The sequence below is a fragment of the Leuresthes tenuis genome, unplaced genomic scaffold, assembly GCF_036924035.1.
Source record: "Leuresthes tenuis unplaced genomic scaffold, fLeuTen1.0.hap1 SCAF_17, whole genome shotgun sequence".
NCBI classification, from domain to species: Eukaryota; Metazoa; Chordata; class Actinopteri; order Atheriniformes; family Atherinopsidae; genus Leuresthes; species Leuresthes tenuis.
Window position 1 is genome coordinate 5,999,133 of NW_027325371.1, and position 13,269 is coordinate 6,012,401.

The window sequence follows — 13,269 nt, forward strand, 5'->3', positions numbered from 1 at the left end:
TTGAAGGCTTTTACGTGCATTTAGAAATAGCTAGATTCAGGAGGAAGTGGAAGTTAACACATCTGCAACATTTCCCAACGAGAAAGTGAAAAAAAGATTTTCTTTTTAATTACATGATGACAAGAAGAGAGCGCAAGGAAGTAAATTTCAAAGAGCAGCTGTTAACCTCTGGTTAAAACTACATGTGGTCTGCCCTGTATAACTGGTAACGCCTCGTTAAGTTACTAGAAGTGCAACCATGACCTGGAAGTGGTAGTTGTTTAGGAGAAATGATACCTCAGAAGTTTCCTGTGAGTCATTCTGTTTTCATCCAACAGGCTGTTCTTTACAGGCCCGACAGACTGCAGAATTCCACTGTTTAGTTGGTGTTTCAGGAGTTTAGAAATGCTTGAGTCAGAAATTCTCAAAGTGAAACACAAAAACAACTTTGACCTGTTTGGAATTATTGTTCCAGCTGAGGTGAGGGCGATGAGCAGGAATCTAAAAAGACTGCGGTCTGTGGTTGGAAGACTGTTTTAGCTCTGCTACACTTGCACACTTGTAATTTTTATGAATTCTATGAAGAAGTGCAGATCTTCATAGTCAAACCCTTAAACATCTGGAAGTTTTTGGGACTCTGACCAAAATTCTATGGCACAGAAATACCTGAATTTGTTCGTCTTGCCTTCCTGGCACCTTTAATCGTCATGTCCTGCTTCCTTTTTTGACGACATCATGCAAGCAAAGAGAACTTTGACCAGTTCTTCCTTCCTCCCAGTGTCCTCCTGGCATTGTGTGACGTGTGTAATGGTCCCGAGAGTAAATTTGGGTGAAGTTCAAGGACCAAAAGTATATAGTCCACGATTACTTCCCAAAATATAAGACTATCAATCAAACGAGGAAACTCATTGGAATGTTATTTTAATTTTATTCTATCGCATACAGCTACTGTTCCACACTTTAAATGTTGTAACTCTCTGGTGTGTCCTGTTTTTAATGCTTCCAAATTCCTTCCTGGAATCCCAGGAAGCATGAATTTATGCGTAGAGGAACTGAGGACTCATCCTGGGGAAAACTGAAGTTAGAGAGAGCAGGTTAAAGAACAGGTTTGACGTAAGGTTTCGGGACCTCACACAGTGTGTGTGTGTGTGTGTGTGTGTGTGTGTGTGTGTGTGTGTGTGTGTGTGTGTGTGTGTGTGTGTGTGTGTGTGTGTGTGTGTGTGTGTGTGTGTGTGCGTGCGCGTGCGCGTGCGTGCGCAAAAGGGAAACCGGTGAAGAATAAGATGCAATTAAATGCTAAATACTGTTGCGTTCCTGCATCTATGTTCAGTTATGAATGTGTTGAGAATGTTCTGTAGTTGTCTGTGGGTTATGGTGAATGCATTTAGGGCTGATGTGGGTGTGTGAGGGTGTGGTTGTGGAGCAGGAATACCGCACTGTATAGGACGCACTGACTCAGACAGCTCTTCTTTATTTACGGTTTCTATTTTTTTTAGCATGGTTACGGCTGACGGTAACCAGTTCTGTTCGCTGATCTCCTTTCGGTCCATCCTTTCAGCACGTCCGTCTGAACGTTACAACACTTAAAACACGTCTCATTTTTATTTCCACGTTCACCCCCCCCCCCCCCCCCCTTTTTTTGTAGCAGTTTTGTCACACTAAATCTCCTTGTTTCCTGTCTTTTCACAACAGTAATAGATGGCAGTTAACGCTGGCGTTGCTTAGAAACTCTTGTTGACTTAGTAACTCGATCATGGAAGGCTGCAAAAATGATCCCGGTGAAATATCGACTTGTGGAAAATCGTTTTACCGAGATTCTTTCCTTTGCTTGTTTTTTTTTTTCCAACATAGTGACAATGTTATTTAACATTGCTCAATGAGTACATGACTCACTGTGTCGCATGCCTTCTTATCCCAGATGTAAATAAAAAAAAAAAGGACCGCCCCCTCCTGGTTGCGCGCGCATCTGAGATGTTTAAACTCCACCGTGCAGTCGTCTGTGAATAAAAACAGCGGATGCAGCTGTCACTGCACTGGAGTCTCAACATGTCTGCAAACAATCGAGAGCGCGTTTATTTGATCACCGGGGGTTGCGGATTTCTCGGTAAGCATCTGTTGACGCTTTTGTTGGAGAAGGAGGACAACCTGGTGGAGATCCGAGTGTTTGACAAACACATAGATTCGAGTTTAAAGGGACTCAGCACAGGTAAGAGCTGATCAGATGTTCTTTAGTCAACTGTATTGTGTTACGCTGTGCGTGTTTACAATCCTGAAATGCGATCATAAGTTTTATGTGGGGATGGCATATTTCTTCTGTAAATAACACGCACTGCGTATTTCTGAATGAGAAGAACCGCATTGCCAATGAAAACGATCACTTATCACCTTTATGGAAGAGCAGTAAAAGATTCCTAACAATCAAGTGATGAGTGCAATCTTTAATTTCATGTGCATTTCACTTATGATACTTATGACCCTTCTGGTAAAAATGTGTAGTTGTCACATGGATTTTTGTACTTGATCCTAAAATCCTAATGAATATAGATGAGTTTATTGGATCTTAACCTCTTAATATTTGAGTTGAACATCAAAGGGGTAACTTTGAGAGTCATAACTTACAGTACAGCTCTACTCTGCCTCACCAAAAGGGAACAAAAATGACATTGATTTCCATCACATGGTTTGTGGTCAAAGGGTCAACCTGCAGGCTGGACAAATATTCTGAATCCAGGATGGTCAACGCCCCTTATTTTCCTATACCAGGCTAAAGGTGTCATAACTTCTGTGTGATTCATGAAAGGTCCACTGCCTCTTCTGTGGAACCTATAGTGAAAACCGGTGGTGGCTCTGTATCTGTCACGATAAGGCATTACTTCCTGGTAAAACATAGCAATTAAATCAAGTATGAGCTAGTCTGTGGTTTTTGTTTCTGGTCGGGGGTATGTAGTTTGCAACATAAAATGCTGTAAATTACTTTAAGCTGTTAACCCCCAAATTATATGTCTGTCCCATGATGGAAAAAGAGTTATTGAGTTTTTATCAGTTATTGTGAGAGGAATGCTGTGTGCTTCCTCAGTTTTTTAAGGGCTCCATACAGATTGACCAATAGAAACAGGATAGCTCTCTCTCACAGACGCCTAGTTAAAGCCTCACAGCACAAAGAAACAAATGATTAACTGAGCTTGGCTTCATCCCTTGTCAGTTTGAATGACTTGAAACGGGTTTAATGTTAAATGAGAGGATGTAAACATTTTTAGTCAGAATTGCATCAGACTATCTGAGGCGATGTTCAAAAGTCCATTCCTCGTCCCGCTCTGTGTCTGCTGCAGCACTCTATCAGCATTTCAAGGACATGGTATGAGAGCAAAGATAAACCAAGGGTTCAAGACCTTCAAAATGATAACAGGACTGAATATTATTGCTCCACGGCAGTTCTAGTGAGCGGGTGAATTGTGTGGAATGGCTACATACACCATTAGATTATTGAAATGCATCATTTCGACAGAGGTTATTATGCATTGTCTCAACAAAAGGTTTTTGTTTGAACGCATTTTTGACAATGATGCAATTCATTGAACGGGATAATGTTTTGCACAACCTCTTTAACCCTGGAGCCCCCGGTAGTGGGTGCGGGAGGGGACCAACCAGTTTGATCCAGCTGTGGCAAAGTCTCACAGGTGTTCGCTTTATTTTGTTACACAGAGGTTGTAATTGCAGAGAAACACTCACAATTAATTTGGGGCATGTCATTTTGGAGCAGGCACCCCAGAAAAACTCCTGGGGTGACATGTTAATGCACTTTAATTTGTTTGGTTTTTGATTTACTGAGCAGGCTATATTATGGCAGTGTACAACATTCTACTTGTCTGGATTAGGAAATATCGTCCAGGTTGCATGCCACCATGATACAGTTGTTATAAAACCAAGGCATTTTTGTCCAGTTAATCACTTGGATGTTTTGTAATCTACTATAAACAGATTTAAGATAGTTTTCTTTCGTGTCACACTCACACTTATCTTTCATCACAGACGGCATTCTTTTTTTTAACGTGTCTTCCTGTTTTTCGTGCAGAGCGGATAAAGGTGACTATCACTCAAGGCGACATCACAGACTACAGCAGTGTGTTGGAGGCCACCCGTGGGGTAGATGTTGTCATCCACACGGCCAGCTTGGTGGATGTTTGGCACAAAGTCCCGGAAAAACTCATCTACTCTGTCAACGTAACAGGTGTGACTTCAAGGAAGGGGTCATTTGGAATGATTACAAGGAATAGGGGTAAACCGGAAACATCAAGGGGTAGAAAAGGTTTATGAATTTTTCTTGAGAATCCACAAATACAGAGGAAATACAGACTTGGCACACAATTGGTTGGCTTCCCAGGCCAATCCTTCCTTTTCAGTTTAAAAAATGGTACCCATGATGACAAAGACACGATGTCACGTCACTTAAACGTAAGATAATTGTGACATTGTGTTCAAAGGTTGTGTAATTCATTCATTTTTGGTTGATCTAGTCTGATATTTCACTGATTAATTTTCTTTGCGGTTCTAACTGCTGTTGATGTTGAAACTCTCGAGAGTCCAAGTGTCACGTAATGCTGTACATGATGTCTCCAATCAGAGAACCTCTGAATTCTCTCATTTTACTGTTAAAAGCTCAAGGTAGCTTGGGTGGGAGTCAGAAGTCTCCTTATAGAAGTGTTTTCCTCTTCTCATAGGAACCTGATAGTGCCGATTAAAGCATGTTTAAACATGTACAGTTCTTAGATCTTGCTGACTTCATCAGACAGACACAGAGATGGCATGTGTGAGTGTGATTATGTGCATTTCTGACTGTCATATTAATGACTCAATGTTTGTGTCACATGCAAATTACATGTATTTTTTTCAACTAAACAGCATAAACAATTAAATGAAATTTCAGCCTCAGAAATGATCAGTGAGTATAAAAGTAGAAAAAAAAGACCATATTTAGTGTGCAGGTAGTGTTTGTGCAGGGTAAATCCATGTAATCAGAGGATAGATGAGCTTTTCTATCACCGTGATGTGGTCGTTTTGTTGCAAGTTCTCACCTTAACCACCTTATTCCTGACATATTAACACCCCACAAGTTTATGCTGATGCAACCATCGATGTTTTAAGATATCTCTGCTCTGACAGAGTTAACAGCAGCAGTTTGGTCAATGTGTTTTGGAGTAAAAAATAAACTAAAGACCAATGCTCAGCATTGTGAAGGGTGGGTGTTTGAATGGCGTTTGACAACAATGGAGCTCTGTGGCACAGAGGAATAAGCTGTGTCCAGCTTTGGATATAAACAGACAATACATAGTATTACTTGAAGTCTTATCTATGCAAACATGTGTTCAGGAAATACTGCAGCTAATTGTCTCTTTTCATAAAATGTCTCTGGCCTTGAAGCACAAGTGACTAATCTATTGACAATAGCCGGTCAGATTTTTAGATTTATGTGAATCTGGTCTGATCTAAATTCAGATAGAGAGTCACATTGCAACTGAACACATTTTTACTTTTGGGTTGAACTGAATTGTTTTTGCTTTGGTTGGTAATCAATAGTCTTCAGTCATTCAGCACACAAAAGTTGCTTTTGTCATCTGGAAGCTGACTCAGTTCCTGACAAGACCTCAAAAATACCACAAGAGTGATCTGTTTGCCATTAAAAAAAAAAACAAACAAACAAAAAAAAGGGTTAAATTTATTTTTCCATCTAGGTGAAGAAGCAAGGAAATATTTGATTCTGAAGTGCTGTACTTAATGCTTCAGTTCTGCTGAAAGAATGACAAATATTTTAAGAATTTGATCATATTTCCTTCTGTTCTGGTGTCAAGGGCTCAAATAGCTGTGATGTCTCCCCTCTTCAGTCCTGGAGGCAATATCTCACTCTTGCTAATAGATTTAGTATGACTATTTCCTTACAGCCATCACTGTGACATAATCTAGTATGTCAATTTTTAAAAAATATTTTGGCCAAAATGCATTAAAAAGTGAATTAGCCTTCTTGTATTGGATTCCAGGACACACAAAACTTCAGTTCATGCCAAAGTAGACCAAATATAACTGTACTGCCTGTGAACTATGTCCCTCTTATGACTCTTTAACTTAAAGCTTAATGTAAAAAAACAGGCCTAATAAATCAAATGGGAAAGACTTAGGGTGTGAAAATAACTATTTATTTTTTGCAGTGTAAGTCAACTGTTGCTAATAGAGGCCAGACTTTTGTGGAGCAGAGAAAAAGTTTCCTGTCAACAAATCAGAACACATGAATGCAAGGCCCCCTTTAAGTTAATTACGTGTTTGTTCCTTCCTCTTGGACTCGATAGTAATCCTAAATCTACCATCCTTTTCACCGTGTTACAGTGTATGTATTTAAATCTTCTACTCTTGAATCAGACTGATATATAACTGTAAACTTGCAGTTTCGGGTCACTGTAACCTGAAGCCAGAAGAATTCCAACTGTAAAACACATGTGGGATTGGAGGAAAATCTTGTGTCCTAACAAAAATGAATTCAGATCTATCCAAACCGAGCACAGTTATATTAACTACTGACCCTTGTTTGTCTCTCTGCTCTCAGGAACTGAGAATGTGATCAACGCCTGTGTGGAATGTGGGGTTGAGTGCCTGGTCTATACCAGCAGCATGGAGGTAATTGGTCCGAACATCAATGGAGACCACTTTAAAAGGTAAATCTAAAAATGATAATAATCTGTACACTTCTACTTTGATGAGCTGATAGAGCACACAAGTTAGCAATTTAGACTCTCTTTGCCTCCCTTGGTTTATTTCCAGTGAGAGCAGTCCTTTTTTTCATTCTTCTCTTGAATGCACCATCGTGGAAAACATGAGGCCTGTAGAGGAAAGATATGTTTGGGTGGAGTCATGATCACACACAGTCTGCATAAATACAGTCTCCTGTACCCTCAGACTTTCAATGGGATTTTGAACTATCTTTGTTTGATAAAATCTGGAATGAAAAGCCACGAGTATCGAGTTTTAGTTTTCCAGAACACTAAAGCGACTTGTTCCCTGGGTAATGTGTTGCATGAGACTGTGGTGTGACAGACACGTTGTGTAATGTTGTTGCAGCCATGACATGTTTGTCGCTTGAAGGTAAAACAAGTTTTAATAACTGTCATGAGATCATTAAAAAGCAATTATGTTTCTGTCCTTTTACTGTTGCGTAACACTCAATGTGACATCTTGAATCTTGTTTATGACAGCAACTGTGGCATCAGCAGTCCACAGATGAAGTGTTTTTTTTATTTTTATTTTTTATATTGACTTCCTCTCAGAATGATTAATAGAGGAGTCTTTTGATGCAAGGATGCACAAAAACCAGGCACTGAAAAGGACAGGAATTTGCAAAGATAATTGCAGAAATGACTCATGACCCAGGTTAATATTTCACATTCTCATGTTGTTTAGTTTGGAATAACTGCATTGCCAGACTATTTACTATTTGGGTAGAAGTTCATCCAAGGCTTTGCTTTTATTTGAACACATTTGATGTTAGAGATTAAAGTTATGTATGTTATGGAGGAGTCACGCCCAGTGAATGTAAATATGGATTTTACTAATATCACTAATATGACAGCATAATAATACAAAACATAAATCATATTTGTCTGTTGGCATATACCTCAGAGCTAAGTTTGAGGCAGAGAAGGATACGTAAGGATGCTTTGGAAAGTAACGCCTTGAAAAGATTAGCTTGATCTGTAAACACAGGTCTCTTTGATGTCAGACCCTCTGGTCTCTTTTAAACTTTGAAGGATAAGAATCTGAACATTTGAAATGAAAAATAAGAATGAAATCCAAAGTACACGTGTGCACTTTGTTGCAGATCTAGAGTCTGCTCTCGATGCTGATAAGAAATGATCTTGGTTCCCTCTGAGTGCTCACTCCCCTACTTCAGTGCAAACATTGATTTCCATTTTCTTTTTTTTTTCGACATGTGAAAATCAGGCTGCAGTCCTGTGGCTTGCTATAATCCAATAAAGTGACTTCTGTTTTTATTTCTAATAGCTGATTTGAAAAGGCTGACTTGTTTAATTTCCCACTGAACACTGTGGTTCGTTGACTGCGACAGATATATTTTAAAAAACTGATGTAATCCCTCTATGAACTACTGAGAACTTGTAGTGACAAGGCTCCAGCACATCTGCCAGCAGGAATCACCAGTGTTGTTCCAGATTTTGTACGTGATTGTGTTTGCTACAGCTGCACCTCATAGCAATTTTTGCATTTCTGTCTGATGCCATAACATTATAGCATTCTGTAGGAATGAGCCACAGCCTGATGTTGTTAAAGTGTTTTGTTCTGATCAAGAACAAGGAAAACACACAAGTATTCCAAGAAAGACAGAACTGAGGTGATAAGTTTGATTCTGTTTCTCCTTCTTTATCCTTTTATGATCACAACAGCTGTTCATCGAATGGCTCTATTAAACACACTCTGCTCATACAAATGCAAGCTAAAAAGAAAATGCTGGCTCTGTCCTGAGTGCTTCTCTGAAAGTTTATTTTGTTTTTCTACAGGGGTGATGAAGACACACCTTACAAAGTGAATCACACGATGGCCTATCCCAACAGTAAAGCAAAGGCAGAGAAGATTGTGCTTGAAGCTAATGGCACCAAGGTACAACTCATTCCACAATATTCATCTCACAATAAAGAAGGAATTGTCTTTCTTCTTTGTTTTGTTGTGCACATTCTGCAACTTTATGGTCTTATAGAGTATTCACATTTTGAATTCCAAGTCAGGAGTGTTTGAATAGCACATTTGAACAGTAGAGTACATTATACAGACACGGTGAGAAAGCTAATAAAACCTGTTTACATCATGTTAAAACTGAAAGAACTAAAGCCACAGAAGGAGAAGAGAAAACATTTCTCCTGTTTCTCATTATTGTGCATACGACACAGAATATTTGTTTCTTGAAGCCTGAAGACTGGGCAACAATATGATAGTTTTGATTTATTTGAGCTGTTAAGTGCTGGTTTGACTCCCGCCTGGAAAAACATTTTTGTGGTGTTGTTTCTTGTTCAACTTTGCCACAGAAATTCAGACCATCGGCCTTGCTGTCGGTTGTTTTCTGTTGTTCCCTTTGACCACTTTGTTTTTTGGTGTCCTCACACCCCTTAATGTTCTAACACGGTCATTGTTGATTTTGTTTCTTGTCCAGGTGAAGGGTGGGAAGTGTTTATACACCTGCTCACTGAGACCGACAGGGATCTACGGCGAGGGACATGAGCTGATTAAGGACTTCTACAAAATGGCTGCTCAAAGGGGAGGCTTGGTTATTGGGGGCATCCCAGACCACATTGAACATGGGCGAGTCTATGCAGGTAAAACTACTGTTCTGAGGAATCTGTGGCCTAATAATACAACCTCCGTTCCACTTTTATCTCAAAGGAAAAGCAATAGAGTTAACTGCAAATGGGGAACCATCTTAAAGTCAAGCACAATAATTAAAATTCTGCCTTGAACTAAAAGCAGAAGCACATTCATTTGCATTTCCTTTGTCTTACAGAGAAAAGTTTGAACATTTCTGCACCCGATATTGTTCATTGTTGCACTTCAGAGTATGATTGAAAAAAAAAACATGATGCTCTTCTGCTGACTCTTAAAGAGTGGCAGGTTAGGGATTTCATAGCAAATGTACTGTACCTTTAAGAAATGCAGATTAGATGCATATCGCATGCTTTGTTGTTGTAACAACAGCACTTGGACATATGTATAAAGGAAATACTCTCCTAAAGTGACGATGACATTTTCAGTCAGCCTCAACATATTGTTTTTGCTTTATGTTTATTCATGGCATAAGCTGTTGCCTGTTAACAAATGGATAACAATCTTACATCATAATATAATAAAGGATTTTAATTCATTTCCAACAGCCAGACCGGATGTTACATTACACATCAGTTGTATGTGGAATTGTACAAGTTGGCTCGAGACTTGATGACCTTTGGGTACCATTATTATGAGACACTGTAGATATTTTGTCAGTCAGTGCGGTATTCATGTCAGCTGAACTTCCATGATGTCAGTTCAGCACGGTCAGAGTTGTGAAGTGACACCGCACATCACTTTGGCATTATAGTTCTTTAGCACAACGTCTAAACACCGGAACTTAATGCAGTAACTCTCATTTTCAAATACTTATTTCTTATATTCATATTCAGCAGCTTGTGGTTATAAAAATTGTTATTGGATACACATTTTTTTATGCAATTGGACAATATTTGAAAAAGGTACTCAACATGTAACTAAACCTTGTGTTGACATGTTTCTTTTACCTCATAATGTTTTCAGTCGTGCAAATGTCTGGTTCATGTTCATCTATCAGTCATGTAAACCCCTAAATTTGAGAAATACCAACCAGTTCATGATTTTTCAATGATGAGTAACACATTTCTTAAAATTAATACTTTTTGTCCTATTTGAACTTAATAATAAAACGGAAAAATCTTGCTAATATTCACCCACTTCTTTGTGTTGCTAGGCAATGTGGCTTGGATGCATGTGCTCGCTGCCAGAGGCCTCAAGGAAAATCCCCAGAAAGTCGGAGGTGAAGCTTTCTTCTGCTACGATGACTCACCCTACAAAAGTTACGAGGATTTCAATGTAACATTGCTTTCTGCATTCAACTTCAGAAGGGCCCGCATGCCTGCTGTGGTGCTCTGGTTCTTGGCCATGTTTAATGACCTCCTCCGTTGGTTACTGAGTCCACTGTGCAACTACACTCCTTTGCTGAATCGTTATACTTTAGCTGTGGCCAGTACCACGTTCACAGTGCGCACAGACAAAGCTGAGAGATATTTCCAGTATCGCCCCCTCTATGACTGGAATCAATGTCTGGCCCGTACACAGAAATGGATCAACACATTTCCTTCAGAGAAAATAAAAGATTCTTGATGTAAACTCAACCACCACAACACACAACAGATGCTGCTATGTAGACAAGCAGGATCCCAGATACTAATGTGGGAAGGAGTGGTCTGCTGATCAGTGGAGGCAAGTAGTCTTTACAAGAAAGCAATAGTATTAAAATGGTATAAACATCCATGCAGACTCAAATCAAATGTGTGATGAAACAAGTTATTACTGTGGTTTCTCATGGAATATGACACAATATCCAAGTCACTTTTGCTTGAAATCTCTCCAAAAGTATATCTTGTACCACAAACTGAAGAATATTCACAAAACAACTCAGCACTTTTTTCTTAATATATTAAGATGGTAGATGTGTGCTCAGCTCTCTTCGGCTTCCAAGAACTTTTCCAAACATCAGTTTCAAAAGAGAAAGGACATGAAATGTGTGTTGTGAAAGGAAGGGGAAAAGCTATATAAAATCTAGAAGCTGAGTTGTGAAAAGATGTTTTTAATAGTTGGTTTTAAAAGCATTACACAATAAATATGCTATTTAATTTTTAATAAGCTTCATTCTAAAGCTGTTTGGTGCTATACACAAAAGTCAGAAGTTTGTCCAGAAACACTTTTACTGCATTTGTATTGTTGATGTAATACAATATACGAGTGGAGTTGCACATAGCACAGTTAAAGAAGGTGTAATATTTAAAAATAATATGCAATAAACTTATTTTTAGTTCAGTTTTTTTGCTAGCACATCCGCCAGCATGTTATGCCAGTATTTACATATCAACTCTCACATCAGCGCGAATAAGTTATGTAAATTGTGACAAAAGTAAAGATGATTTACAAGCTTTCACATTGTTTAATATATAATATGGATATAAACGTTTTCTTTTTTCCATTACTTATGGGAAATGTGTTTATTTTGTTAATTTACTTTTTGTAATTCTAAATAAAGTCTATTTAATATATCATTCATAGCTTTTCTTGTTGTTTCTTTGCACATGTTTTACATAACAGGGAGGGGCCACATTCCAATATTTATATTACCATGACTGATGTCAGTTGCAGCGCATATGTTATGGAACACAGTGAATGTCATAATTAAAGTTTGTACCACCTAGAAACACAACAAATAGTCGTTTCACTTTCTGCTGCTAACTTAACATTTCCACTTGTTTTTTTTTTTTTCTCGATAAGAGTTACTATGGAAACCCTTTGTTTTCCAGCGGTACAAAGGGTTGAGCCTCTCTGTGTTCTTGTAGAAACTTGTCAGAGCCAGCTGAATGGAGTTTCCTTGTCTTATGAAATTTAACTTTCTCTGTTAAATAGTATGATGTCACACTGTGTTTGGATGTCTCCCATTTTATTCCAAGGGTTTTCATAACAATCAAACTTAACTTTATTTATACAGCACATTTCAAACACAAATGTAACCCTTAGTGGTTTACACAGTAATAAAGCCACACCACAACAATGACATGTCCAAGGGAAGAGAAATTACTCATAATCCCTACATACAATTTACGTTTTTTTTTTCATCCCCTCGATATTCCGATAATTATTTCAATCTTTGTTGTCGTAGTCCTACAGAATAATCTTGATGAATAGTGCATATTTTCATGGACATGTGTCTATTTTCATATATCTGACAGGAAGCATGCCTCAGTATGAGTTTGTTGGTGTATGACTGAGTAGTACTGATAGTGGACCCTAGTATCTTACAAAATCATTTTATGAGGATGAGCTGTCCTTATGGGGAGGAAAATCAAGTCCCCATAATGAATATTAGAAAGGTTCAAGGTGAGGACCAGTTTTAAGGTTAGATTAATGTAGGCTCCGGTAATGGTAAGGCACCTAGTAAACTAGTGAAGGTTTGGATTGGTGCATGTCTCCAGAGAATGGGTAAAAGTCAAGGAAGTGTTTCCTGTAGTCATGGAAACATCACTCTTTGTGACTGCACGTGTATTTTTTTTCCCAACACGATTGGGACAAAAATCGAATTGCACACTAACTCTTGGGGTCTTCCTGTGACAGAAATTTGATCTGTACAAGTGCATTCTTTAGGGTTAAGGCTTGGTTTTAGGGTATAGGTTAGGGTAAGGTGTCAGGGTACACATTGTGTCAATGGAGAGTGCCCAAGGGCAACATAAACCAGACATATGAGTCTGAGTGTGTTTTGGTTTATCACAACCCTGAATCTCCATGGAGAAATGAAAAGCTTGTCAGTATTATGGACGACGTTGCCATCTAGTGGTTTGAAATAACACCAACAAAGTTATTTGACTTCTTGCTGTTTTGATGTGAAAGATTGAACCGTCAGAAGATTTTTTTCTTTTATTAAGAAATATATGATGAACCTTCCATTCATTGCTTTACTTAAAAATATCTTTG

At 38.6% G+C, this 13,269-nt stretch overlaps 1 protein-coding gene across 1 annotated transcript; it reads left to right on the forward strand.

The window, feature by feature from the left end:
* Positions 1-1,985: 1,985 nt before the first annotated feature.
* On the forward strand, positions 1,986-11,849 carry hsd3b7 (hydroxy-delta-5-steroid dehydrogenase, 3 beta- and steroid delta-isomerase). The gene is made up of 6 exons (XM_072368661.1): positions 1,986-2,185; positions 4,052-4,207; positions 6,572-6,680; positions 8,535-8,634; positions 9,182-9,344; positions 10,505-11,849. The coding sequence occupies exons 1-6, from the start codon at positions 1,996-1,998 to the stop codon at positions 10,915-10,917; spliced, it is 1,131 nt and encodes a 376-aa protein (XP_072224762.1). The 5' UTR covers positions 1,986-1,995; the 3' UTR covers positions 10,918-11,849.
* Positions 11,850-13,269: the final 1,420 nt, after the last annotated feature.